The 27,384-nt window shown below is 44.1% G+C and overlaps 1 protein-coding gene across 4 annotated transcripts in view; it reads right to left on the reverse strand.

The window, feature by feature from the left end:
* Positions 1-27,384, reverse strand: part of Rcan2 (regulator of calcineurin 2) — a 217,374-nt gene that overhangs the window by 62,098 nt on the left and 127,892 nt on the right. The window contains exon 1 of one of the 4 annotated variants that reach the window (XM_006244593.5): positions 22,153-22,721. The exons of the other annotated variants lie outside the window; for them this stretch is intronic. Within the exon in view, the coding sequence (XP_006244655.1) occupies positions 22,153-22,239 (87 nt within the window). The 5' untranslated portion in view covers positions 22,240-22,721. Of the gene's footprint in view, positions 1-22,152; positions 22,722-27,384 lie in introns of those variants that run through there. 4 annotated transcript variants of the gene reach the window in all.

Raw genomic sequence — 27,384 nt, forward strand, 5'->3', positions numbered from 1 at the left:
AGTGGAGGGGGTATACATTAGAGGGTAGAGTTAGAATCGTCTTGCTGAAATGGTATGGCTCGAGTGGCTGACGGACAGGATTAATTTTCTAGAATAGACAAGGCGGTAGGAAAATCAGGTGTTTGTGAGGGATCGCCCAGAGCTCTCCTCAGAAAAGTCAAAATACTGTATTAGAAAACAAGCCATGGCTTTGAGTCCCAGGAGACTTCAAAGCCGAGTCACGTTAACCGTGACACCCGGGTGAGGTTCTGCAAACCGGGCTGCCAGAGTCACCAGGGCTGCATGGGTTCTGCTGGTCTGCAAGCTTGTTTTGCTGCAATTGCAGAACACGTTCCCGCATTCTCCCAATAAGCTGCCTAAGCGAGCTTTTCAATACCCTCACAGACCTTAAGAAATCCATGGTGTTTGACAAGATCATTTCTAAGGTTATTTCCTGCTTTGCTGCTTTATGCAACTAAGCACTTCTTTTGGTCATCGTTAAATCACTACCCATGGTATCTGCCGAAGCAGACGGCATTGGCAGTGAGCTCAGTGGGCGTGAGCTACGTGGAGAACAATGGTTGTTTAGGAGCCATCGTGGGCTTTGAGAGAGGTGCCACAGGCCTTTGCACATTTCAACTCATTTCTTCTCACAAAGGTGTTGGTGACTGCTTTCTTTGCAGTCAGAGCTCGGGGGAACCTATGGGGAAAGCCTGGTGATTTTGTTAGGGCTGGCTTCCTTTCTTCCTTCCTTCCTTTCTTTCTTTCTTTCTTTCTTTCTTTCTTTCTTTCTTTCTTTCTTTCTTTCTTTCTCTCTTTCTTTTTTCAATCTTTATTAAATTGGGTATTTCTTATTTACATTTCAAATGTTATTCCCTTTCCCGGTTTCCAGGCCAACATCCCCCTAACCCCTCCCCTCCCCTTCTCTATGGGTGTTCCCCTCCCCATCCTCCCTCCATTACCACCCTCCCCCAAGAATCCTGTTCACTGGGAGTCCAGCCTTGGCAGGACCAAGGACTTCCCCTTCCACTGGTGCCCTTACTAGGCTATTCATTGCTACATATGCAGTTGGAGCCCAGGGTCAGTCCATGTATGGTCTTTGGGTAGTGGCCTAGAAGCTTTCTAACACCTACTGCATCAGTTAGCCACATTACACTGCTGGGAACAAGCTTGACCTGACAGGACAGGAGGTGGTTGAGCAAGGGCCTGAAACAAGTTCTTGATCCATGGTGGGGGAGGTAGGCTGAGGACTGCAGAAACCTACTTTCTTGCTTTACCACAGTGCTGGCCTAGCCCAGGCAACCCTGGCAGACCTCTGAGTAGGCTGTGCAGACTGCAGAGATTTTTTTTCTCTGTTGCCAAGGGCCCTGTGTCATTGGGCAGAGCAGAAGGAACACAAGGCATCTGTCTTCATCTGGACCTTGGGAGGAAAGGAAGTCACCGGAGGCAGGGACCTCTGAAGCCCACAAAGTATCCCTAGCAATCAGCCATTTCACAGATAAGGAAACCGAGGTCTGAATAGGTTACTTTCCAAAATTAGTTGGCTAATGGTCAATGTAAACCTTGAAGTCTGGGTTTCCTGAGTCTGTGTTTAATTTTCTCATAGTGTTCCTGCCTTTCATTTCACAAGACATTCTGAACCCCCTTCTTAGCAAGATGGATCATCAACTTTTTGTTCTGAATTTTGACCCATATTAATTTATTATTATTAAGGTCTAAGAGACAGAGACAAAACACACCAGATCAACAATGTAGTTATAGTATAGAGTAACTAAGCACTGCCTAACTGCCACCCACCTACAGTACCCTAGAAGGCTCCATGCTGTCTGTCCAGCCATGAACCAGCTCTCCCAGCCCTTGGGGTAGCCACTATTCTGGCTTCTATCACTACAGAATAGGTTTTGCCTAATCCCAAACTTTGTAAGTAGTTTTTTTTTTATTTATTTTATTTATTATATATATAAGTACACTGTAGCTGTCTTCAGATACACCAGAAGAGGGCATCGGATCTCTTTACAGATGGTTGTGAGCCACCATGTGGTTGCTGGGAATTGAACTCATGACCTCTGGAAGAGCAGTCAGGTGCTCTTAACCGCTGAGCCATCTCTCCAGCCCCTTTGTAAGTAGTTTTAAAGCCTGCCTTATTTTATTCTATGTTTTAATAGGAGAATATACCTGTCTGCTATAAAACTACACATAAACACAGTCACCTGTTCTCCTTGTAGGGGCATTTGAACAGATCCACTTTTAGGCTGTTATGAGTCAATTTCTATAAACATTTTTGTCTGTGTCATCTGGACTCATTTGTCTCACAAATTTGAATCGCAGGGTAGACATAGATTCTGTTCTGGAAGAAACCGCGAATGGCTTTCCAAAGCAGTTGTAATAATTTGGCCCCCTGTTGGTAATGTATGAGAGTTCCAGTTGTTACAAGATCTTGCCAATGCTTGGCACTGGCTGTCTTTTTGCTTTTAGCCATTTTGTTGACTGTGGTGTAGTGGTGTCTTGCTATGAGTTTAAGCAGCATATCCACTGAAGACTAATTTTCTTTTTCATCTAGGTATACACGTTCAGGAAATGTCTGTTCACATCTTTTGTTCTGTTTTAAATCAGATTTTTCTTTTACTTGATTTTGCAATTCCTATGTATATCCCAGGGACATATCCCTTGTCAGGCAAATAAAACATGAATGAATGTCTTCTCATGGGCAGCCTTGGTGTATATATATATATATATATATATATATATATATATATATATATACACACACACATACATACATACATATATATATGTGTGTGTGTGTATGTATGTATATATATATGAATATGATATATAATTTGAGTGGTACCTTTTAACGATGATGAGTTCTTTTAAATGCTTTCTTTTAGATCTTTATTAATTTTGTGTGTATATGTGTGTATGTTCACATGCATGTAGGCTCTGTGTATGTAGGGATCATAGGACAATTTGTTGGTGTTGGTTCTTCTACCATGTGGGATCTAGAGATAGAACTTAGATGGCCAAGCTTGATAGCAAGCACTCTTGCCTACTGAGCCGTCTCACTGGCCTGAGGTCTTCATCTGGAAGTCCAGTTTCCCACTGCTTAACGTTCATCGGTCTTATTTAGAAAATCTGTACCTACTCCAAACCTTGCTTCTTTTAACTCAGAGAAACCAGAACATCTACTCATTTCCTGATGACTTAGCAGCTCTGTGAGATGCTGATAGCGTAGTTTTTTGTCAGCTCCATGGGGCGCAGATAATGAGAGGTAAGGAGAGAAGTAACAGGATGGTACTGATGCAAGTGGAGGTGAATGGAGGCAATGCAGGGATCAGGGCATGGTGGAGCTTGGCTGTAATCCCGGCATCAGGAGTTCAAAGCCAGCACTGTTATGTTAGACCCTGTCTCAAATGCCCAAAGACAACAGCAACAAAAATGAATCTACAAGTAAAACTGGAAGGGACTTTTTTTTTTCTTGAGAGAAATGTTAGACCAATCATCAAACAATCTAATGTACTTCAGCTTTTCCCTGGAAGTGTCTCCAGGCTTTTGAGGAAGGGGATGTTCAAAGCCTTATGAACGATGACTGTAACTTCCTGGTTATGCATGGAATGGGGGGCTCCAGAAGAGAGACGTGATTGGTAGGGGTACAAGCAGCCTTATTTCTTTCTTGGAATAAGGTAGACTGTCAATAAAGAGTGAGAAGTGTGCAGGGGCTGCCTTAAATAATTCCAGGGCATCCTTCCCCGGCCCTCTACCTATCTCCTTCCTATCAGCACAGCCGTGGCTGGGCCACTTATCCCCATGCATGTTCTGGTTAACTTTCTACACTTTGCAGCTCGGGGTTTCTCTTCCATGTCTGCCTCCTTCCCTGCTGGGGTCCTCTGCCATCACATCCTAAGAACTCACTTGTTACTCACAGATGTCTACTTCAGACAACAAGAAGCCCCTGTGGTGTCTGGGAGCCAAAGGATAAAGGCCCTGGATATAATGTTCTGCATGGTACCCTAGATAGTTTTGTAGTCTTTCCATGAGTTTCAGCAAGTAATTCTAACAGTAAAGATCTTCTCCAAACCTGGCCTCGTACTTGTAAGCCCCTCCTCTGTGCTCTACTGTGCTCCATGCTCTTCAGCCCCCATCTTGCTTTTTGGTTCTGTTCTTACTATGACCTGTGCACTTGGCTTTGATGCTTGGCTCAGCTCGCTGGAGAGCCCAGGCTAAGATAACAATGAATTGGAGTTTTGCTTAATTGATGTAGCTTCATCGGATTTCCAATGTGGGTCAATTTCTACCCTGTTAAAGCTTCAAAGGAAAACTCACACCTTTTAGTGAGTAGCTAGCACAAGGCAACTGCCTTATTCGTTTATTTCAGAATCAATAAAGTTCCCTGTTAACCACTGGGCTTGAAGTATTTCACTGTAGACAGTTGATGAGGTGGGGCCGAGACCAGGATCAGACCTTAAGGACACTCCTAGGCTAAGACACTAAACTTAGACTAATTTAGTCTCAAGAAACATGTCAAGAAGCTGATTGTCCCAAAACTGGGGCACTGTCCTTCTCTCAGCTGGTCTTCTTTGGTTAAGGTCTCTACCTTAGATGGTGGCTGAGCTCCTGGTGAGCTCAGTCTACACTGCTGAGATGGTCAGGAGGGAGCCATTAACAGGTACTGCAAGAGACAATGAAGGTAGTATGCTGTGGGAATGTGTACACAGCAAAGCTGTTGTATGCAACTTTCCCTTCTCTCTCTCTCTCTCTCTCTCTCTCTCTCTCTCTCTCTCTGCAGGAAAAAGAGAATATGGCAGTGAGTCAACAGAAGGTGACATCTGAGATGGCTTTGTGGCTGTAAGGGTGGCCTCATCAAAGGAGCCACATGATGAGTGTTGTCGGTAGATGATTCCGTCCATCTAAATCCCACCCTCCTAGTCTTCTCCAGGTCCACAGTGACCATGGCCATGACCGAACATTCTAGAATTCAGTGTTCTCATCACTCCAGGAAGCTGAACTTCTACAGTTCACCTGAATAAAGGCATACATCACGAGTCATCGTGCTACCACCAGGATAGGAGCTTCTAAAGGAAGTGAGGCATCAGGAAAAGGGCAGAGCGAGGACAGGGAGATGACAAGGAGGATAGAGATGGTGACATTTACATAGCATTTGGAAAGTCAGCTCTCTCTGCTCACATAGCCCACTGGCATCCCATTTTATCCCGGCTGCTCTCACACTTCCTGTACTCTGGTTGATGTGCCAGCTTTCTCACTAGAGAGCTCTATTTTTGAATTCTTGAGCCTCCGTGCCTTGCTCACTGAAGGAACTCTTTCTGGAGGGCTTCGTTTGTTCAGTCTCTGCTAGCATGCCAACATCTCAGTCAGCCTGCCTACCACCACAGGGGAGATTTCTACCTGAGTCACCTCCCCACTTTCCTGTCCATTATTGTTTTCTTCCTAACACACATCACTCCTAGCATATTATTGGACTTTATTACTTTGCATATCATTTCTTCTCTACCACTAGACAATGCTTATTAGAAAACATCTTTATTGCTATATTAGATGAAAACTCTTCATAATAGAGAACAAGGGACTATTAAAAGAAGGCTCCTTCCCCTCAAGAGAATAGAATCTCTTGACTGGATGCAGACCTAATATTCTAGTTGGTCCTGGTCAGTCACCTGGCTAAGGGACCACCCTGAGGAAGACAGGAAGAGATAAATATCGCAACCCTTCTTTAATGAGATACTGTACTTTTCCTTCCCAGAACTCCTGTCCCTAGCTTAGTCCCTATGAGCAGCCATGATGTCCTTTTTTTTTTCTTTTTTGCAGCTGGGGACCGAACCCAGGGCCTTGCGCTTGCTAGGCAAGCGCCCTACCACTAAGCTAAATCCCCAACCCCAGCCATGATGTCCTGACTCAGACAGATATATTTTCTTTTTGTCTCTTCAATCTTTGTCTTCAAATGTTGGCCTGAGTCTAAATATTTTTTTTTCTGGCACCATGATCTTCCTTACTGCTTCTCTAAATCATGTCCCCCCAAATACACACCAGTACCACCTGCACCACCACCACCAGCACTGTCACCACCAGCACCACTACTATCACCAGTACCACCAACACCAACATCACCAGCAACAACAGCAGCAGCAGCACCACCACCACCACCATCACAATGATGTGGCTGCTTCTCTGTCACGTGTCCAACCTCCTTACCTTCTTCAGATAAGCAGTATAGCTCACTTCCTTCTCCTACATCCTCCTTCTCTGAGACATACACAGCTTGCCTGTCTTGAGGGGTTATCTTTTCAACTCTAATAAAATTATCTTTAAGCTTCCATTGGAGTTTGTGTTTTAAAACTATTTTAATAATGGAACTAAGACCCCTTGACTCCAGAAGGGCCTGTGATTTCCCTAGCATCATGAGAGTCTAGGACAATCTGGAATATAATGGACACTCCATAAGTGTTACCTGAGCAAAGAACTTTTATCTTTAGATATCTTTAGTGCTTATTGGCTACTCTTTTAGATCCGAATATTTACTGAAACTGTATTTTGCTAACGTAGTGTTTTGTAGGCCGGACTGGCTTTTAATTTATATATTTTTTTCTGCATCAGCCCCATGTGTTTGAGATTAGAGGTGTGTACCACCATGCCTAGCTTTACAAACAGTATCTATAATTCATTATTAACTATTTGTTTTATACATTTCCAGGTACAATGCGTAGGAGGAATGGATCTCTGGCACTGAAGGCCTTACTACTTGCATTAGAAGACTACTGTTGTTTGCCCGGAAACCGGGAAAGGGAATAACACTCGAAATGTATATAAGAAATACTCAAGTTAATAAAAAAAAAAAGAAGACTACTGTACCTCACTGCAATAAATGTGGTTTAGAATTAAGTGCGTGATGGTAAGGAAGCACCAAGGAAGACATAGATGGACCTTATAGAGCAAGATTCTTACAGGAATCAAAATCCCAAGGATCTGGAGCTTCATGGACACTTGTTAGAGTTAAGTATAGAGGAAGAGGAGGCAGGAAGCCATAGCAGAAAATGAAAATAATAAACATAAATGCCTGCGTTCTTCTGACAATCGCTTCAGTACTGACATTCAACTCTCTATTCAGTACACGTTTCCTGCATTTCTATCCCATGCTGAACTGGGGATTCAGTCACAAACAGATTTCTGTTTCTATAAAGCCTACCTCCTGGTAAAAAGAAACAGATAATAGATAAAATAGATAAGCAAATTAAGTATTTGGAAAATGAGTGCTCTTGTTGAAAACAGGGGCAGAAAAGAAGGGGAGAGGCATGGGAATCCCAATACACGGGAAGACATATATTGATACATTTGGGGTTCAAGTGTTGTTTTGATTTGTTTTTTTTTTCATTTTTAGATAAATTTTAGTATCCTTTCTGAGAGCCTGGCAGCTGATATGGTCAGCCTGTGGCTTTATGGGGAAGGAGACCCTCATGTATCAAAGTCATTCTAACATTAATTGCACTATTAATCCTCTGAAAGCTCAAAGCAGCTGCCCAATAAACAGACAAATAAATGACAGTCAGCACCAGGCAAGAGTGCTGGGTGAGGCTGGATGTTTGCCTTTCCAACCCAGTTTTGCTCTTGACTGGCTGATGTGGGCAACTCCTTCCTATCACAAATCTGCATTTCCCCAAGGATGGCATAGATGATGCTATCAATTGGTGGTGATTCAGGACCACTGGAAGAGGTGAGAAAAAGGACAGACAACTGGATGATAATTTGAAACATAAGTCAAGCAGACCTAAGTTATGGGAGGCAGGAATTTGATCGATACCTTGATAATATAGAGAAAAGTCACACCCGTCATCCCAAGTAGATCTGACAATTGAGTAAGGACCAATTGTTGTCATCTAAGAACATAACTGTTTTTCTAGCCAAAAAAGAAAAATACTTACTCTGCCTTTTTGCAGAGCATGGCACAGCTGGGATAAGTGGATTGTAGTTATAGAACTTCAAGAAAAAAATCTGAAGCATCATGGGTAGTGATACCATCTCTGGAGGAATCCACTGGGAGGCTGCATCTGAAGGGGAGATGGCTACCATTGGAAAGCAGGTGCCTCCTTTCTAACCTTCAACTGGGTACTTATCCGAAGAGGCTAGATATTGAAGAGGCCCTATGGGACTCCAAATTTGTATGAAGTCTAAGTAAAGCAAAAACGGATCAACAGTAGAAACATGGAGTAAAACTATCATTTCGAAGTTCTAAAAAATAATGTCAGAAGACGTGGCACTGTCATAAAGATCACGCAATATTCATAGGCTCTACAGAATGTAAGGGGTCTCCATCAGCACAAAAAGGGACTAGAAAAATAACAGCCATATGTTGAGTACCTGCAGGAGACCTTAAATACATGTTTATTCTGGTTGCAACACCCTAGAGGATAATATCATTTTATATTCTCTGTGAAGATGGCAAATGTGAGTCAGAAATAAAGATGTCTTCCTAACACTGACAAACTACTAACTAGTAGGACCACGAGTACAAAGCCTACGTTCTTCTCCTCTGGTTCCTACTAACACTCATTCTACCTCTTTCATCAGAGTGGAGTGCCTAAGAGTTGCTCAGGTAAGCCTGACGCCTATAACTACTCAGTGTTCTCCTTTTGGGTTGTACCTCAGCAGCACAGCCCCATCCATCAGGGAAGCTGTTGCAACAATGAAGGATAGGAAAGGGCTCAAGATGATTTATATTAGTCTACAAGACACATGCCCTGCACCATAGCGGCAAAGGATGCAAATGATACTCGGGGATCTGTCAATAAAACATCTACAGAGCGGAGGGAACAACTCAACTGGACAGCGGCCACGTAAAGAGATGTGTGAGACGCCCACTAGGGAAAGAAGGACCAATTAGATGCTTTTTCTCGTTGCTTCTACAAGTGTCTCACAAAAGCAAGTTAAGGAATGGCAGGTTTAATTTTGTGTCACAGTCCGTAGTAGTGGGAAGGTCATGCAGAAGTTTGAGGCAGCTGGTCATACTGGATCTGCAGTCAGGAAGCAGAGAGAGATGAAAGATGCTGCTCAACCCGCTTGTCCCCCATTTACTCACTACAGAGCCCACTCCGTAGAAATGTGCCACTCATAATAAGTGTGGGTCTACCCCTTCACAACTTATCTAATCTAGAAAATCCATTATAGTCATGGTCCATGTGGGGTCTATCTACTGGGTGATTCTTGATGCTGTCAAGTTCAAAGCCAATTTTAACCATCACAGACAGCAAACACCAGGATCTGGAAGTTGACGAAAGAAGGAGCTACCTGAATTCTGATCTCACCACCTTCCAGAAGCAGTAGCCAGATTGCAGTCCTCACATGTGTGCTTTAAGGCTGCTTGAGCTTCTTTTACTTAGCAGATATAAAATTATGACGACTTGCCAAGTCTTTCATCTGAAGGGCACATCTGTTAGTTCTGTAGAAGTTACCACAAGTCTTTTGAATATCCACTTTCTCTTCTTCTGTGTATAAGATAATCTTGATTTTGTACCTGGGCCTGGCGCCACCTAGACCAAGGTGATGTTCTCAGCTTCTCTTGCACACAAACAGGTCCAAATGCCACACTCTATCCAGTTGAATATGATGTCTGAAGTCTAGTCTGCTTCTCTCACCCAACCTTTATCTTGAATCTATTCAGCATGGACCACTATGCTACAGGAAGATTGGGGCATCCCCATGACAGTTAAGTGAAATGGCACAAAACTGAGTTTTTCCTTTGTATATGGTCAACTTTGACTATGTTATCCCATAAGCTTGTGTTAGGAGTAATAATTTGTATTTCCAACTGATGCAGTGGTGGTGTACACCTTTAATCTCTAATCCCAGTTCTAAGAAGGCAGAGAAGCAGATGGATCTCTGTGAGTCTGAGGCTAACCTCCTCTACCGAGGTTTCCAGGACAGCCAGGGGTACACAGAATAACTCTTGTCTTGAGAAAATGAAAACAAAAACAAACAAAAGAGAGAATGAATGAATCAGTAAATAAATAAATAAATAAATAAATAAATAAATAAATAAATAAATGGATGTGTGTGTGTGTGTGTGTGTGTGTGTGTGTGTGTGTGTGTAGGGGAGGTTGTATATATGCATCAAAATCCCATTAACTAAATTTTTATTTTAGTTTTACATATGAAATAGCAAATAAAATGAACTGTATTGCTCAGTCTCCAGAATAGCCTAGAATATTCTAGATCCAATAGTGCACATCATTGAATTTCTCATGTGAAGTTGTTAGAAATGTGAGGGGCATCAAGGCAGAATAGCTGTACCAAAAATACCCTCCCTGTGTCTCTGAGTCTCTCTGCTTTGTCCACAGAGTCCTGGTTTTAGATCCCTGAGCCTAGAAATATCATGAAGATCTTATACAGGTCACATTAACATGTACTCCTTCCCGACCGGCTCCATTGAATGGAAACCTAATCATATCCTCCAGATGATTGCTTTCCTATTTTAACATCTTCCCTTATTATTAGAAAGGCAGAGGAATAACTAGAAGGCAATCACAGGCTTCAAGGATCCTGCGACTTAGGGGCCGAGTGTCACAGGCGCTCATGTGGAGGATGCTGCAGCCATCCTCTCTGGCATCGTCTCTGTCCCCCTCCTCTGGCAGCATTGGTTACAAGTCACAAAAGAACCACAAAAACTTTTAGCCTGCCAAGGTGACAAATCTCTAATCTGCCCCAAATGCTTCCAGATCCCAGATCTACTGAAATTGAGGGTACATTCCAAACTCTTTCCTAATGTGAGTCCTGATTTGGTATGACCTCATATCCAGCCTGGTATCTACTTCCTGGAATTTCTGCTCTGCTGCAGGCTCTTCCTGGGGTACCATCCCTTCCTCCTTTCTTTGCTTCACCAGGTGAGTACTTTCTTTATCCTATAAAGCTGTAACTTCATAATTACCCCTTAGTAATGCTTCCTCTCATCCCAGAATACCAGCTAACAACCACTTCCCATCTTCCGTTAAAATGGAAGCAGAGCAAACCAAGGCCGTTCTTCATTTCATTGTGTCTGTTTTACGCCCCTGCCAGCCTAGGAGGTTGAAACTCCACCTCCTGTTCCAATATTCCTAAGGCTAAGTGTCTCCTACACCATAGCACATGTTCCACCATAATTGTGAAAGTGTAAGGCTCCCTAAAGCGCCACCTCATGATTGATCATGATTCCCTCCACCTGTCTGATCATTGCCATCACAGCAACCCCCTCATCAAAATCCACATTCTCTTCTTATATGTGGGGAAATTGGTAAACAAGAGAAGCGACGTCTCTGCTTCCAAAGACCAAGCAGCGTTCTGCCATACCTTTGCAACAAAGCACAATACGAAGCAAGGACACCTAACCAGTGACATGCTGGCCCTTCAGAAGGCATGTGGATCTGAGCCGGATCTTCAGAGTCTACGTATAAACTCCAGGTGGTATAGAATACGTGACTGCAATCCCAGTGCTGGGGAGATAGGGACAGGAAAATGTGGCTTGCTGACCAGACACCCTCGCCTTCTTCATGAGTTCAAGGGCAATGAGTGATCTTCTCATAGGGAGTGTACACAGTTTCTGAAGATAGCATTCGAGGTTGTCCTCTGGCCTCCACATATAGGCATGCATGCGCGCGCGCGCACACACACACACACACACACACACACACACACAGAGAGAGAGAGAGAGAGAGAGAGAGAGAGAGAGAGAGAGAGTGAGAGAGAACATGAACCAACTTGACTTTCTTCTTTAGAAGAAAGGAGATTCTACTTAACAAATGTTAAATTGTAAGAACAATGCTTCCTACCCACATAAAATTGTGGCTATGAGGTAGCACTCTTTCAAAGAGAGTTCAAGTCTTCTGAGGCTGCACAATGTTAACTGCCATGAGTAATATGCTTAGTTACCTAGTGCACCATTTTGCTGACCACAACACGTGGAATGCCTCCTTTCAAAGGGAAAATATAAAATAGATGATCCACTATCTTTCTCATCCATAATTCAGATTTACTGCTTATTCATTCGGACATTGGAAGGTAGGGCTTTTAGCTCAAATTTTATTTTTAAATATTCCAGAATTGAGAACTATTTTTATGATAGAAATTACTAAGCACCCGAGGAGAGCGGTGCATGACAGAATTTTTAGGGCATGATGCCTATGAAGCAAATGAGAAATTGAACTCAGCTTGGGTAATTAATCTAATTTCCAGCCATCTCCACAGTTTTCAAGTAGAAATGGGATCTGAAGGTCAATATTGAAAGTATTGTAATTACAGTGTAATTATAGTGTAGCTTTACTGGAGTGAGGTCAGTCTGTAATTCCCTGTAACAGTCCTGCTCAGAAGGAGGTGCTTAAAGGGATTTTTTTTGAATAAATGGGCTATGAGCTCAACCTCTCTTCCTTAATGAGCATCTTGCCTTAAAACCTCTGTTATTTTCATGTGAAGTTCCCTCTTATTTAAGCGTCTTAGGCTTGGAGCTTCTGCCCAGCCCTTTCCAAGAAGAAGCGGTGTCAGTACAGTCTGGTGCTGGGAACTGCAGCCCACTGTATTTCTAACAGACGGTCATCTAACTATGACCCATACAGTCTTAGGACTGACCTGGTGGCGGATAAAAAGAATAGCCCTTACGACATCTGTACTTTAGTGGGGGAAGTTAGACAACGAATAACACATCAACACACAAAATGCCACCTTGCGACGGCACTGAAGATAAAGCTGAGAGAGGAATCGAGACCATCCAGTGGGTTAGTGCACTAACTTAGATGTGCCAATCAAAAAAAAATTAATTGATCGAGAGGCAGAAGATGTGGCACTGTTGGTCTAGTGTTTACAAGCATGCAGGAAGCCTGGGCTCCATCCCAGGTACCATATAAACTGAACATGGTAACACCAGGCCTGTGATCCCAGTCCTTGGGAGGTAGAAGCTGAAGGATTAGAAGTTCAAAGTCACGCTCAATCATAAGGCGAATTCCAGGCCAGCCTGGGTTACTGTTGCCTACCACCTCAGAAATGAATCAATGGCATGACAGAAAGTGAGGAGCAAGCCATGTGGATGTACAATGAGCTAGCTCAATGGGTGCAAGGGCAGGGAGCGTACGTTAGAGACCATTAAATTAACAAAGGTAAAGGAGAGGAGACCATTAAATTAACGAATGTAAAGGGAAGGTTAGCACAGCAGGGCAGCTGCTTGTCCAGCCTGGAACGCCCCAACAAGGACTCGAGTTTCCCTCTGAGTCTGATGGGAGACACTGAATCCCTGGCTTCCGTCTTGGCTCGAGCAAGGGTTCTATGTCTCATTGATTTTCAGTTCCATCTAGCGACTTCCCCTACAAGAAGTAGCCGAACTTTCCCTATACTGTACTATTTGTTCTTGGGGAATGGGGATTCTTTCTGTTTTTCAGATCCCCCCCAACCCCCAATTCCTGTTATCTCATGCTCTAGGGTGGGCCGTACCCATGGAGGCTTGGAAGGTGGTCAAGAAAATTACAACCAAGAGAAGAAGAAAAGCAAAGAAGGTCCGTGTCCCTGTCACCTGCCCTTGACTATAATTCTTCTTGAATACAGAGCCAGTGGCTTCTGGGATCTATGTCCCTGATGTGAGGGCACTGCTGTACTGGGACAAAAAACAGCTCACAGCTGCAGACAGGTTAGGGACAAAGACAAGGATAGGGAGAGAGATGGGGGTTGGGGGAAGGGAGGGGGAGAAGGAGAGGGAGAGGAAGGGGGAGGGAGAGAGAGAGGGAGAGGAAGAGGGAGAGGGAAAGGGAAAAGGAGAGGGAGAGAGTTGTAAATAAACTCGAAACCCAATATAAGTCCTCTATGGCTGAGGATGCCACAACATTAACCAACATAATGGTGGATCTGGCTGGCTTGATGTGTATTCCCTTTGTCTCCTTACTCCTTCAGGTGTATCCTTATTGAAGCTGTGTAAATGGTCTGAGAGGATGACCTTCCCAGATAGGGGAGAACAGGCCTTCTAAGAGGGTGCAATGGTATTGGCACACCACTGCTGGAATCTCCACAGGTTTCCTTTACCTGTTCCCTCGGCCAGCAGTCACATTGCCTTTTCACATCTCTAACAGATTTCTTTTTTTTTCCAGAGCTGGGGACCGAACCCAGGGCCTTGTGCTTGCTAGGCAAGCGCTCTACCACTGAGCTAAATCCCCAACCCCTCTAACAGATTTCATCTATTCCGTTTCCATCGTAAGAGATGGGTTTTCGGTTCTGGAATATTTAAAAGCAAAATGGATGTAGGCACAATTATTTCGCTCCACTTTCAGTTGAAAAGACCAGGTCATAAGAGCAGGAAGGATCATTGTCTACAATCAATACCATTCACAAATAGTCAACCTGAGAAGACTGACCAGGATGTCTAATTCTAGAACAGTCTAACAACCTATGTCAGTAAAGGAGGCTTCTTCAGAGGTCAAAATGGCACTGTCCTTTTTGGGGAAGTAGGGAAGAACACTGAGGAATACAAAGGCCAGGACTGTTTGGTGCCCAACAGGTTTGCTCCTCTCTCTATCCAGGGCCAATTTGAGTATTTGACCCTCAACAAACCTCAAACCTCAATACATATTTGATGAATGAGTGGATGAATGAAAATGTACTTTGCACAGTCCTGACAAATTGTAAGTGATCAATATATTATTGCTATTCTTAACTTTGCTTATGTATCCTGTTCTAGAAAAAGATGGCCTCAGGTGATGTTCTTGGTACAGAAAGGCATAGTGATGTCATAGAAGACGTTGATTCTATTAGGTATGCTGTGGATGCAGCTATAACAATACCCCAAGAAATCTTATTTTGTGTCATGAACAAAATCCCAGTCTAAGTCCTCTGCCTTGAGAGTTTGAAATTTGCCTTGCTGGATGGGTTTCCTAGAGAAAAGCTGCATTCTAAATAATCTAGAAAGCACTAACCTCAAAATGAAGCAGCCTCCTTTCTGCCTCTGTTCTACAATTCATGATTTATCCCTCGCTGAGCCCATGGGGAAACAGACGGCTGTGCTCTCTGATTTTCTGCCTGCTCTTGGGACCCTTTTCCTCCTACTGGGTTGCCCCATCCGGCCTACATATGAGGGTTTGTTTGTGCCTAGACTCATTGCATCTTGTTATGCTGTGCTCAGTTGATATCACGGGGAGGCCTGCTCTTCTCTGATGGGAAATAGAGGAACAGTGGATCTGAGGGAAAGGAGGAGACTGGGAGGAGTGGAGGAAGAAGATACTATGGTCAGGATGTATTATATGAGAGAAAAATAAAATAAAAAAAATTTAAACAAGATTCTCAAACAGATCCCCAAATATAAACGATATATTTTAAACAAAATCTCAAGCAGATGCCTTCAGCCCCCATAGACTCTTGGAAAACTGGGGTACTCAGTGTGGAATAGCAGTATGTTGTAAACATGTTAACCTTTTAACTTAAGCACATCAAGTAAGACTAAATCCTTCAGGGGTCATCGTCTTCCTGACACATCAACTCCAAGGCTCATTAGGAAACACTAAACAGACTATTATGATTTACCAGCATTTGTACTTAAATAGATGCATTGAGGAGGTGCCAAGGGCATTCGGAGTTCTTCATTCAAGTCTGCCTTTCTAAGAGAATACTTTTAGTGAAGATGCTGTGTTTTGTTCTGTTGGTAAATCTGACACTCTGGCTATAGGTATCTACTACAATCAGTGTCTCACTTTCCAACAGTGAAAAAGATCTTGAAATAGATGGGCAAGTCTGTGGCTGACGCTTCAGCCTACCAAGGTCATTAGTTATAACATTGTGCTTTGTCTGTCTCTGAAGTGACAGGTGGCTGAGAAATCCACCTGATACCCTTCTCAGGGAGCATCTGTCATCCACACAAAACTATCTTCCCTTTATTTGCTACATTGTTTTGGGGCAAAAGAAAAGCTCGGTACTGCAATTTTGAGTTTATTCATAAATTTCAACTTATTCCAAAGTGGTATCAATTCTAGACCATATTATTCACAGTCCATTTGTTACACACAATACCCTTTGCACACAGCCACACACAAAGATATGCATAATAAAACCCCATTTGATAACACCATCATCACTTAGTTACCCATTTCGGCTACTATGGTTTCCCTATGAATAGCTCTCTAACATTCTCCATTTTTTACCATTCAGCTGCATACAGTACAAACCGGTCTAGGTTACCACGTAGATGCAGGGGTCCTGATGACCCTCAAAGAGCTGTAGTGGTTTGCTGTACCTTAGTGGTCACACCCAGCCCCTTACCTGGCACTTGCTAAAAGTTTCAGAAGTTGAGCCCCACCGGCTTTAACAAACACCCACCAGTTCCTCTTCAAGGCAGCTCCTGAGACCCTGCATTCATGTGCTCATCTGAGTCACTCTGTACAGTATTCTACTGCTCTCACCAGACAAAGTGAGCCAGTTGAAATTCCTAGTTGGTCAAACACTGAAGAGAGAACATTGTGCTAGGAAGGCTGCAGAGTGCTGGTCTCTTCCGTAACCCACTCAACAGCATGACACAGACTTTGAGTCAGCCACCTGTACTCTTGAAGGGAAAGAAACAAGACTGCACAAAGCCATCTCTCTTTGTCAGCATGATTATGGATCACCCAGGATGGTTAAGAGACATATCCAAGGTCACCTGGATTGGGGAAATACTGGGAAATGCTCAAAGGCAGAGAAGCAAATGGAAGACTCATGAGTGACCTTAAGACATAATCGTTGGCGACAACACAGGTGTTTTTAGAGGCATTCTGTTAAATGGGGAGTAAGTGAAACAGAAGACAGCCATCACACAAACAAACTTGCACATTCAAGGAATCTAAAATTGGGTTATCCCATGAAAGCTCATGAGCTCTTGGTGGAAAAGTAGTTAGTTACCTGAGGTTTCATGGGAACATGGAGAGAGGATGGCCAATACACCCCGTCTTACAGTTAGAGAAGACAGGTGTGTGTGTTCCCTTGAACATACAGCCTTGAAATATCTAGCAAAATCTGAATATTTCTTATGAATAAAGGATTAGAATATAACAGGGTGGATATGCCAGGGAACCTGAATTTAGCATCTTATAATATAAATACATGTCACAATATTGCATAAATATCCACAATTATTATGAGTTTGTACAAAATAAAAATACAACAAGAAAGAGAAACGCCTTGGCTCTTTTAGATTTTAGTCATAGCTAAGGAATTATTATAGGGGCTGGAGAGATGGCTCAGTGGTTAAAAGCACTTGCTACTCTTCTAGAAGCAAGCTGGCTTCAATTCCCAGCATGAGAATGCTGGCTCGTAACTGTTTATGAGTCCAGTGCCAGAGGATCTGTGCCTCCTCTGACCTCCATGTGCTTTGCACTCATGGGATGCTCAGACATGTGTATAAACACACTTCTGCAGATTCCTGATGAAGGTTGCCAAGAGGTTAAATGTGGGCTGGGTCAAAGCAACAGATGAAGCTGCTTTTTCGAACCTCCTATTCCCACTACCTGAAATGAGTTTGTCCAAGACCTATACATGGCTTTCTAAGCAACTTCTTTTAATGACAGTTAATACGGTGCCACCTCCCCAGAGATGTTTCCATTGTCTATGGATTCAACAGAAGCTGTTTTATCCCAGTGCTGTTCATTCTTCACAATACTAATTTACTGTCTGCCTCCCACATGAGAATGTGAACTCTCCGAAGACAGGGACTGCCTTGCCCATCCTTTACTGCTGAGAACACTGTCTGGGCACCAACAATTTATCCACGAGTTCTTAAATGAACAGGCACAGCAAACATTCCAGGCCTAAAGGTCCTTTAAAACTTCTACACTTCCTATGATACATGCCAAGTTTCTTTTTTGGCTCAGGTTAGTAAATGGGAACTCTGTGAGATTTCTGACTTTAATCCGGATGTCTAAAGAGGCAGCGGTGGATGTCTAGGGAAGGACCAGAACCTTCCTATCCTAAAGAGAAGGCATCCCTTCCCTTCCTCCCTCCCTGAGAGAGCAGAACACTATAGAGAGTCGTTACCAAAGCTTTGAGAATGCTGCCCACCCACCACTTCTAGCAGTGTTCCTACAGGAGTGTTTACTGTCTCTGCCCAGAGGAAACATAAACTCCAGATGTGCTAAGCTGGTCGAACAGTTTGGGGACCAGCCTTGACATCCCTGACAGGTTGAAGACAAAACTTGCATAGTTTAAGTCTTGGCTTGGCGGATGTAGATCAAAGCACTCCAGCAGAGGCAACTGCTGGCTGACCTTGATGTACCAATTTATGACTAGAAGAGACAAGAGACTGGCGTAACATGATGGTCTATACTCGGGTTCCATTCAAACCTAATATAGAAGAAGTTCTGGGCACAGGGCCTGGGTCTCATCAATATATTTTTAAAGCCTTTCAGAGTTAGCAATGTTCAATCCAGCTTAAGAACCCAAAGGACAGTGAACAGCAAATTTAATTATTACCCTTTTCACTTTTTAAAAAGAGCGTTGGCTCCTGATAAGGTGGCATGGCTATTTTCAGAGAGGAGAAGAATATTCGAGGAAATCACACCCCCCCATACACACATGTACACACATACCAATTTATCAGAACATTTTCTCTCGAGTGACGACTTCTAGAGATGAGAATGAATATGGCTGCTGATCACAGCCCAATTTTCTGCTATAATGCCACTCTAGCAGCTTTGAAAAATGTTAGCAGATTGAAGTCTGAAGGCTCTCCTGTGTACCCAGCTAAAACCCAGGCTGGGGTGGCTTGCTAAGTCACCATGAGAGAGAGTATGTGCACAGGCTACCTTTCACTCCCATAAACCACCATCCTTGCAAAGGATGCCCATCTCCTTACCATGGCACTTTTCCTATAGGGACTCCATAGAGAGCTACAAAACCATGAAAGCCTGGATGTAGAACTCTGTTATCATTGACATCAACTATGTTTTTTTAAGGTTTACGTTGTTTTCAAAATTTACTGTATTACTTTATGTGCCTGCTAGTTTTGCTTGCAGGTATGCGGTGCGTTAGGTACGCAGGCAGGACAGAACAGGATGCTGGATGCCCCGAAACTAAAATTATGGATATTTATGGGCTTCCATGTGGGCATTGGGAATTGAACCGAACCATCTCTCGAGCCCCTATTTATTTTATTTTTAATTGTGTGTATGTGTGTTGGGGGGAAGACTGTTTTATTCTATTAACTGCTGAATCGTCTCTCCAGCTTGTCTTTATTTAATTTTGACTGCGTGTTTGTATATGCATGTGCACACGTGCACATGATTACAGGTGTCCAAATGTCCAGACAGGAGTAGGATTCCTTGGAGTTGGAGTTACAGGAGGTTGTAATATGGGCAACAGCATCCAATCCAATATGGTTGCTGGGAACTGGCTCACTCTAAGAGCAGTTCACTCTAATCGCTGAGTTCTCTCTCCAGTCTCAACAGCGTCAGGTGGCAAAGGCCTGGAAGAATGGAATTCCCAACTCTACTATTATCTATCGTTAGCCTCTAGGTATAAACAGTAAATATGGGCTCGGAAAGTTTTTGGCACCTAAAATTTTATATTTGAATTTTCTAAGACAACATCTAATAAGCCATAGTGATGATATCCTAGATTTTTTATAAGTCTCATTTTTATTTGATTTTTCCTTTTCTTTTAGTAAACACAATACAGATCTTGACTTGATGAGGATGTCACCGCTACCAATTAAATGACCACACATCTGAAATAGCAACCCATGTATTCTTTTTTTTTTCTTTTCTTTTTTTCGGGGCTGGGGACCGAACCCAGGACCTTGCGCTTGCTAGGCAAGCGCTCTACCACTGAGCTAAATCCCCAACCCCCCATGTATTCTTGATGGCTAGGTTGTGTGTGTTTGTGTGTGTCTCAGTGGGCGTGTGTGGGGAGAGCACAGTCTTTGTTCTGAATTATCCCTGACTACTATGCTGGAGTTGTTTATTAGAGTCTCCTGTCTTTCAGAGAATGTTGGAAAGGATGGTCAGGATGACAGGGACAGCTCACATTTAATGACCAGCGAATACAAGTTAAGGACTGTATTCAATTTTTTTTCACATTTCCACAATTCTTCATTTCTCTGGATAAGCCAATATAGGGGGGATTACTGCCCCCACATTCCAGATAAGTCAACTGAGACATAAAACCAGGAGCTTCTCCACAATAAACAAAACCATGTGGCTCGGAGATATTGGAGGAAAGAGAATGCGGGCCATGTCTCCAAACTCCACGGTTCTGAAGAAAGCTTGTTCTGCTTTGTGAACATCCATTCTCACCATCTCCCCTCTGATACCATTGTTTGCCGTTAAACAAGTTGAGTCACTTGACTAGGTGTGGTATAAACCTGCCAGCCTCTCCACAAAACTATCCCCAAATGCTCTAATTCAGCCAGCCCTTAAGAACTTGGTGTCCCTTTAACTCCATAGGACAATCTCTGTCTCTAGGAAATACTGAATGAGTGGTTATTTTCTTTCCCCATCATAGAGACATGCAGTAGATGTGTGTATATTTGAAATCCCTCTTTTATAGATAGGTATAGCATCTAGTTTACTATAGGTTTCTAATAAGTAGCTGTTTTCTTCCCTGTTGCTTTATGAACTTTAAAGAGTTGAGATTACCTTTACTGAGATTTCTGGGACAGGTTATAGTGAAGACACAAACAAAACAAAACAAAACAAAACCCACCAAACAAACAACCTGGTGAGGACACAGGGAGCCTTGGCATTTTACTTTCCTTGCTGATCCAGCAGTGCTGGAGGGGGACTCTAGCTAGTAACCCACAGTAGATTTTAAGCTAGTTCTAACCTTAACCTAGAGGGGTTTTTGTGACCTCTGTCCTCTTAGAATGCTCACGGCAGATAAAACCGGAGGAATTGTGTCCTTTACACACATTCCATTCAGGAGACAATGACAGGCAACCCCAGACATTTCTGTTCAAATTCTTCAACCCTTCCTATGACAGGTGGTACAGAGTTGAACTTATACTGGAATAAGGATTAGTAAATACAGAAACGTGTGCTTCAGATTTGAGGAATAGCAAGCCAGAAAGAAGACTGGCTTCATTCCCAAAGAGTGTGTGGAACTGCAGCCTGGAGTGGTACAACCATGTGTGGGGTTGGTGACATATTAATCTCTACACGTGAGACTCCAACCTGTCACCTGAGCTCGCGGTATTAAAGAATCCAGGGCTTCAGGAAGTAAGGGTTAGAAGTTGATGATCTTTGACTGTATGACACAATCTTCCCTTTCTCCCTCCTGCTTCAGCATAAGCTACCGTGTGCTCTCTCCCTCCCTCCCTCCCTCCCTCCCTCCCTCCCTCCCTCCTTCCATTTACCTCCCCCTTACCCCTTGTTCATAAATAAGAAGCTTGACTTGTCCTTTTTCAGAACCTGAGAAAGAAAGATTCTTATTTTACAAGCACAGAACCCTTTTCACAACAGAAAAATCAAATTGGAAAAAAAAATCCCCAAGAGAATCATGGTGATGAGAGGACGGTTGCCCACAACAGACACAACTGCTGCCCAGCAGGGATCAGTGAGTGAGACTCTGCACCTCAGGGTGGAAAGGTGGATTTCTGCATGAACTTTCCTCACGGACGAGGAAAGCGGTGCGAGGAGGAAGCGGCTCGCCCGCTTTTGCACCTGACAAAAGCAACTTTAAACGCTGCTCTTGGACTTCAGATTTCTACGCCCCGGAGACTGACTGCAGCAGAACGGCTTTTGTTCAGTCCGAGGATCACACATCACAGGGTATGTAGGGGACATGTCGTGAACGGGTATTGTCCTATTGTCAGGACATCCTCAATGTCCTGGTGACTGTGTGTACATCCTCCCCTTCATCAGTGATTGAAACCCCCTCTCAGTACTCAGGACCTACAAATCACCCAGCTCGGTGGAGATACCGTGAAGAGAATAGGAAAACATGTCTCCCGGGAAAGAGGTGACCACAGATCACTTAACACAGATGAGAATAAGCTGAGTGAGATATCCAATCGCATTCTAATACAGCACGCTGGTCCCCTCTAACTTATTCCAGCTAGCATCACCATGCGCTTTCACTTGTCTTCCTGGGTACAAACAATAAAACTGCCAATGATTAACCCAAGTCCTACTTCCCCTACCCTAGAGAAAGCTCTGACAAGTAGCCCCCTGAACAGCAGCAAAGAAAGCGAACACTGTGGCTGCATACCTTAACCTCCTGATTGGTAAAGACCTCCACATCCACCACACAGGCGACCAGAGTGGAAACATCACAGTCCATGCTAGGGGCTGGCATTCCCCTCTTCGGAATTCTCAGCGAAGAGTTAGGCAGCCTCAGAGTTGGGAGTGAAGAGACTCCTCTGGATGGATACTGTCCTGGTACTGCCCTGCTTCTGGGGGGGAGGTGGGGTGCGGTGCGGTGCTGGTTGGAGACTCAGCCACCTGGAGCCTGCTGCCGCTGCAAGCAGCTTCTGAGGCAGCACAGCAGAGTAAAGAAGCACCAGGCTCTCTCTCTCTCTCTCATGCCAATGACATCATCACAGAGGCCGACACAAGCTGAAGCTGCTCCCCCCTCCAACACACACACACACACACACACACACACACACACAGACACACACACACACACACAGACACACAAACACATGCACTCAGCCTTTTATCTCTAGGCGGTGCAGCAAAGCAAATTGAACGTGATTACGTGCTAAATCTGAACTCGGACTAAATCAATTCAGGCAGCATTCGTGAGGAACTGAGTCACTGGAGCTGTTTCAGCTTATGTCTGCAAAAAGCGGGGAGGGGGAGTGTCTGACAGTAGAGGTTCCGCTTTGAGAGGGGAGAGCTGCTGGACACAGGAGCCTTCCTAGGTTAAGGTTTGACAGCTTTCTGCCTGGGACGATAAGCAGGAAGTTGGGGCATTTCGCAGCTTGCCCGGGCGCTGCTAATTTGCTCCATGCCACTCAGCGCAGCCTCACATGTTCTGGGTGCCCGAATGCATGCCAGACATGGGCTGAAGAGAAATCCCTTAGTCGGGGGGGGGGGGTAAGGAGCTGGCCGTCAGTCACTGAGTTAGGCTGCTGGGGAAAAGGGGAAAATTAGAGGTTTGTGCAAATTCTATTTGAAGAACAGTAAGTGCAGACCAGGAACGCAAATGCACCCTCCTCAGCTCAGCATTTCGAGCTGTCTCCAAGGTCATTCAGACCAAAGGCAGTCAGTGGAAAGGGGTTGCAGTAGGTGAGACACACAGGGACAGATGGCAGGGTCTAATGGGCAAATTCACTCATGTGGGTCATTGTCACAGCCTCCTGGCTCTGCTTTGCCTGAGACTTTGAAGGGACACTTACCCTTGCTTTCTCTTTGTCCTGACTGTGAAGCCCTAAAGCGCAAGGTGTGGCTATCTTGTGCTTTGCAGAGTGCCTGACACAGAGCATGTTACATATGTAATGACTAAATCAATCAAGTGGGAATAGCCTTTTGTCTTGTTCACAGTGGGAGTTCGTAAAGGAAAAAAAAATTCTAAGATGGGTTTAATCTGCACCATTTATCGCACAGGTCTCAAGAGAGCACAACAACACCCTCACAGGATTTATCCCAAGTAGAAAGGCAGCTGCCTTTCTAGTGGCCAGCCAAGTATCATGGTTTAGAACAGACTTGTGCCTTTTCAGTACATGACTAGAGAAATTATTCTGATTTTCCTCACAGATGAGAAAGGTGGATGTGATGTTTTACATTTTGTGATTGATCTACACTGGATTACCTCTGAATGCCAGAATTCCTTTTAATCAGGCTTTTTTCCACATTAAAGGTAATTCTTCTACAAGTAGATATTGGGAAAGAGCACCTCCTGTGTGTGTGTGTGTGTGTGTGTGTGTGTGTGTGTGTGTGTGTGTGTGAGAGAGAGAGAGAGACAGAGAGAGAGACAGAGAGAGAGAGAGAAAGAGGAGGGAAGGAGGGAGGGAGGGAGAGAGAGAGAGAGAAGAGAAAGACACACACACACAGACACACACACACAGAGAGAGAGAGAGAGAGAGAGAGAGAGAGAGAGAGAGAGAGAGAGATTACATGGTGTCCAGGCATTGTGGGAAATATGCCATCATGTATTCAGAGAAAACTCAAAAAACACTTTCTGAGGATGACTTTGTAAAATATTCTGTACCAGATGTTCTTAAAGATAAAAAAAAAAGAAGCAAAGTTTTCTCATCATCTAGGGGCTTAAAATATAACAGAGAGATGCTTGCACCAAGCAATAGTGATGATGGTGAAGTGGTCCAAAAACCAGTGAGCGTTGGAGGAGGAGAGATGGATGCTGAATGCTAGTTAGATGCCAGGTAAAGATAAAAAAAATGAGTACCAAGAACTAAGATCAGCCCTGTTCTCTGACCTCCACATACTGGCAAGACTTTGGCAGACTGGCAAGCGAGGTGAGTTCCCCAGCTCAGAGACAGGTGACTGGAAATACCCACAGGAAAAGGAAAGAAGAAGGCATGGCTTAGCTTTATGGAAAGTTAGATCTGAAGTAAACAGGGAAGGCAGAGACTGATGCTGCAAAACCTTGAGTCTCTTAGTGCTTGACTGGTCAGCCATGGAGTTTGTGGTTTGAATAAGAATGGCCCCCATGAAGTGGGAATCAAAATGACTCTGAGATTCCACTTTATACCCATCAGAATGGCTAAGATCAAAAACTCAAGGGACAGCACAGGCTGGCAAGGATGTGGAGATAGGGGAACACCCCTCCATTGCTGGTGGGAGTGCAAACCTGTACAACCACTCTGGAATTCCAGTTGGCGGTCTCTTTAAAAAAATGGGAATAGTTCTACCTCAAGACCCAGCTATACCACTCCTGGGCATACACCCAAAAGATGCTCCCCCATCCCACAAGGACACGTGCTCAACTATGCTCATAGCAGCTTTATTTGTAAATAGCCAGAAAAGGGAAGCAACCCAGATGTCTCTCAAATGAAGAGATTTTTTTTTTTTAAAGTGGCTCATTTATACAACGAAATACTACTCAGCTGTTAAAAACAGGGACATCATGGAATTTGCCAGCAAATAGATGGAACCAGAAAATCTCCGGAGTGAAGTAGCCAGACCCGAAAGGACATGAATGGTATGCACTCACTTTTAAGTGGATATTTGCCATAAAGTACAGGATAAACATGGTACTAACCACAGACCCAAAGAGGCCAAATAACGAGGGCCCAAGGGAGGAGGCTTGACTCTGACCAGAAGGGGATACAAAATACACATCCAAGGTGGATGGAGGGAGGCAAATGGGTGGGAAAGGGGAAGGGGAGGGGAGGAGATCAGATGTAGGGAGAGCAAGGGAGAGACACTGGAAACTGTAGATGGCGTGAAGCATCTATAAGACCTGGGATGGGGGAGGCCCTAGGGAGTTTCTGAGGATGACTCTAGCTGAGACTCTTAGATATGGATCCTGAAGTGGCCTCCTCCTGTAGCGTAGCAGGACTCCCCAGTGGAAAGATAAAAATACCAACCCAGCCACACACCCTTCAACCCCAATATGGCCTGCCTACAAAATGTAGAGGGACAGAGATGGAGCAGGGACTGGCCAACTGATGACCGGCCCAACTTGAGACCCACATGGGCAAGAACCAATCATCCCTGACACTGTTAATGATACTCTGTTATGCTCACAGACAGGAGCCCAGCTTAACACCACCCAGCAGCTGACCAAGACATATGCAGAGACCCACAGCCGAAGGTTAGACAGAGCTTAGGGAGTCTTACGGAAGAGTTGGAGAAGGAATGAGGAACCAGTGGGAATAGGAGCTCCATAGGAAGACCAACAACAGAGTGAACTAACCTGGGCCTTTGGGGCTTCCAGATACTTAACCACCAACCAAACAGCAAGCATGGGCTGGACCTAGCCCCATCACCCCCGCATATATGTAGCAGATGTATAGCTTGGTCTTCATGGGGAGCTGGACGAGGGCTGTCCCTAAATCTGTTGTCTGTTTGTGGATCCCATTCTCCTAAGTAAACAGTTTTGTCTGGCCTCAGTGAAAGGATACACCTAGTCCTGTAGTGACTTGATGTTCCAGGGTGAGGTGTTACCCAGGGATCTCCCCTCCTTAGAGGAGAAGGGGAGGGGTATAGGGGAGAAGCTGTGTGAGGGAGACCAGGAGGAGAGGGGGTGGCTGGGATCGGGATGTAAAGTCAATAAGTAAATAAATTAATGAGAAATCATGATCACCCTTATGCTTATATACTTCAATATATAAGGAGTATAATTCTCTCCCCCTCTCTCCCTCTCTTTCCCTCCCCTTCCCCTCTCTCTCGTTCCTCTCACTCCTCTCCCTCAGCCTGCAGATTAGACTGTAGCTCTCACCTACTGCTCCAGGGCCATGTGTCCTACCATGCTTCCCTGCAGTGGTAATAATGAACTTCTGAAACTGGGAGCAAGTCCCCAATTAAACGCCTTCTTTTCTAGGAGTTGCTTTGGTCATGGTGTCTCTTCACAGCAATAGAACAGTGACTAAGAGAGAGTGCTAGGCAAAATTTCTGAAAAGGTCAAAGGGTCTGCAGATATATCAATACACCTAAGATATAAAGTATATCCCAAAACAAGAAGGGGTTTTGAATACAATTGGCATCCACTTAAGAGGCCGAATAAGGTGTAAGAGGTGTATGTTTTCACGTTCCATGCCATACCTTATTTCAATATTTCACAGTTTTGGGGGGAGTAGCTGGCTCAGTGGGTAAAGAGTTTGCACCACAAATGTAAAAACCCGAGGTCAGATCTCCAGCATCCCCATGAAATCTAGGTGTCACAGCGTGCATCTGTAACCCAGGTGTTGGGAGGCAACAAGACGGAGATCCCAGAAGCCTGCAGATGCCAATCTAATGAAAATGGCAAGCTTCCGGTTCAACAAGAGACTTTGCCTCAAAAAGTAAGGTGGTAAGTGTTAGAAGATGGTACTGGATATCAACCCACGACTTCCAGGTGTCTACATGTAGATAAATACACCATCCCATAACACACACACACACACACACACACACACACACACACACACACACACACACACAAGCACAAAGGCATGCACACTAAATTAAAAATAAAATGAAAATATTTCGTACCAATAGAAGCATACAGGTAAATGTCTAAAAGTTCTGTTTTTTTTTTTTTATCTGATTTGTAGGGTTTCTAATTTCTGTGGTGTATGATTTCCAGGGTTTGAATGAATACCTGACCTTTGAGAGATAACCTAACAAATGTTCAAATAAGTAGGTAAACACATGTATTGACACCTAGAGGTGAGCAGAAGAACCCCACCCAGCAGGGGGATGAGCATGCGCACATGTGAATTTGCACATCTTCCAATCTCGAACAGCTGAGATAGGACACAGCTCTCTTTAGGAGGGTTCTTTCCAGTGGAAGCTGCCAGAAGCTCCTGGAATTCACCCAAGTCACTGTTCT

This window comes from Rattus norvegicus, chromosome 9, assembly GCF_036323735.1.
Source record: "Rattus norvegicus strain BN/NHsdMcwi chromosome 9, GRCr8, whole genome shotgun sequence".
NCBI classification, from domain to species: domain Eukaryota; kingdom Metazoa; phylum Chordata; class Mammalia; order Rodentia; family Muridae; genus Rattus; species Rattus norvegicus.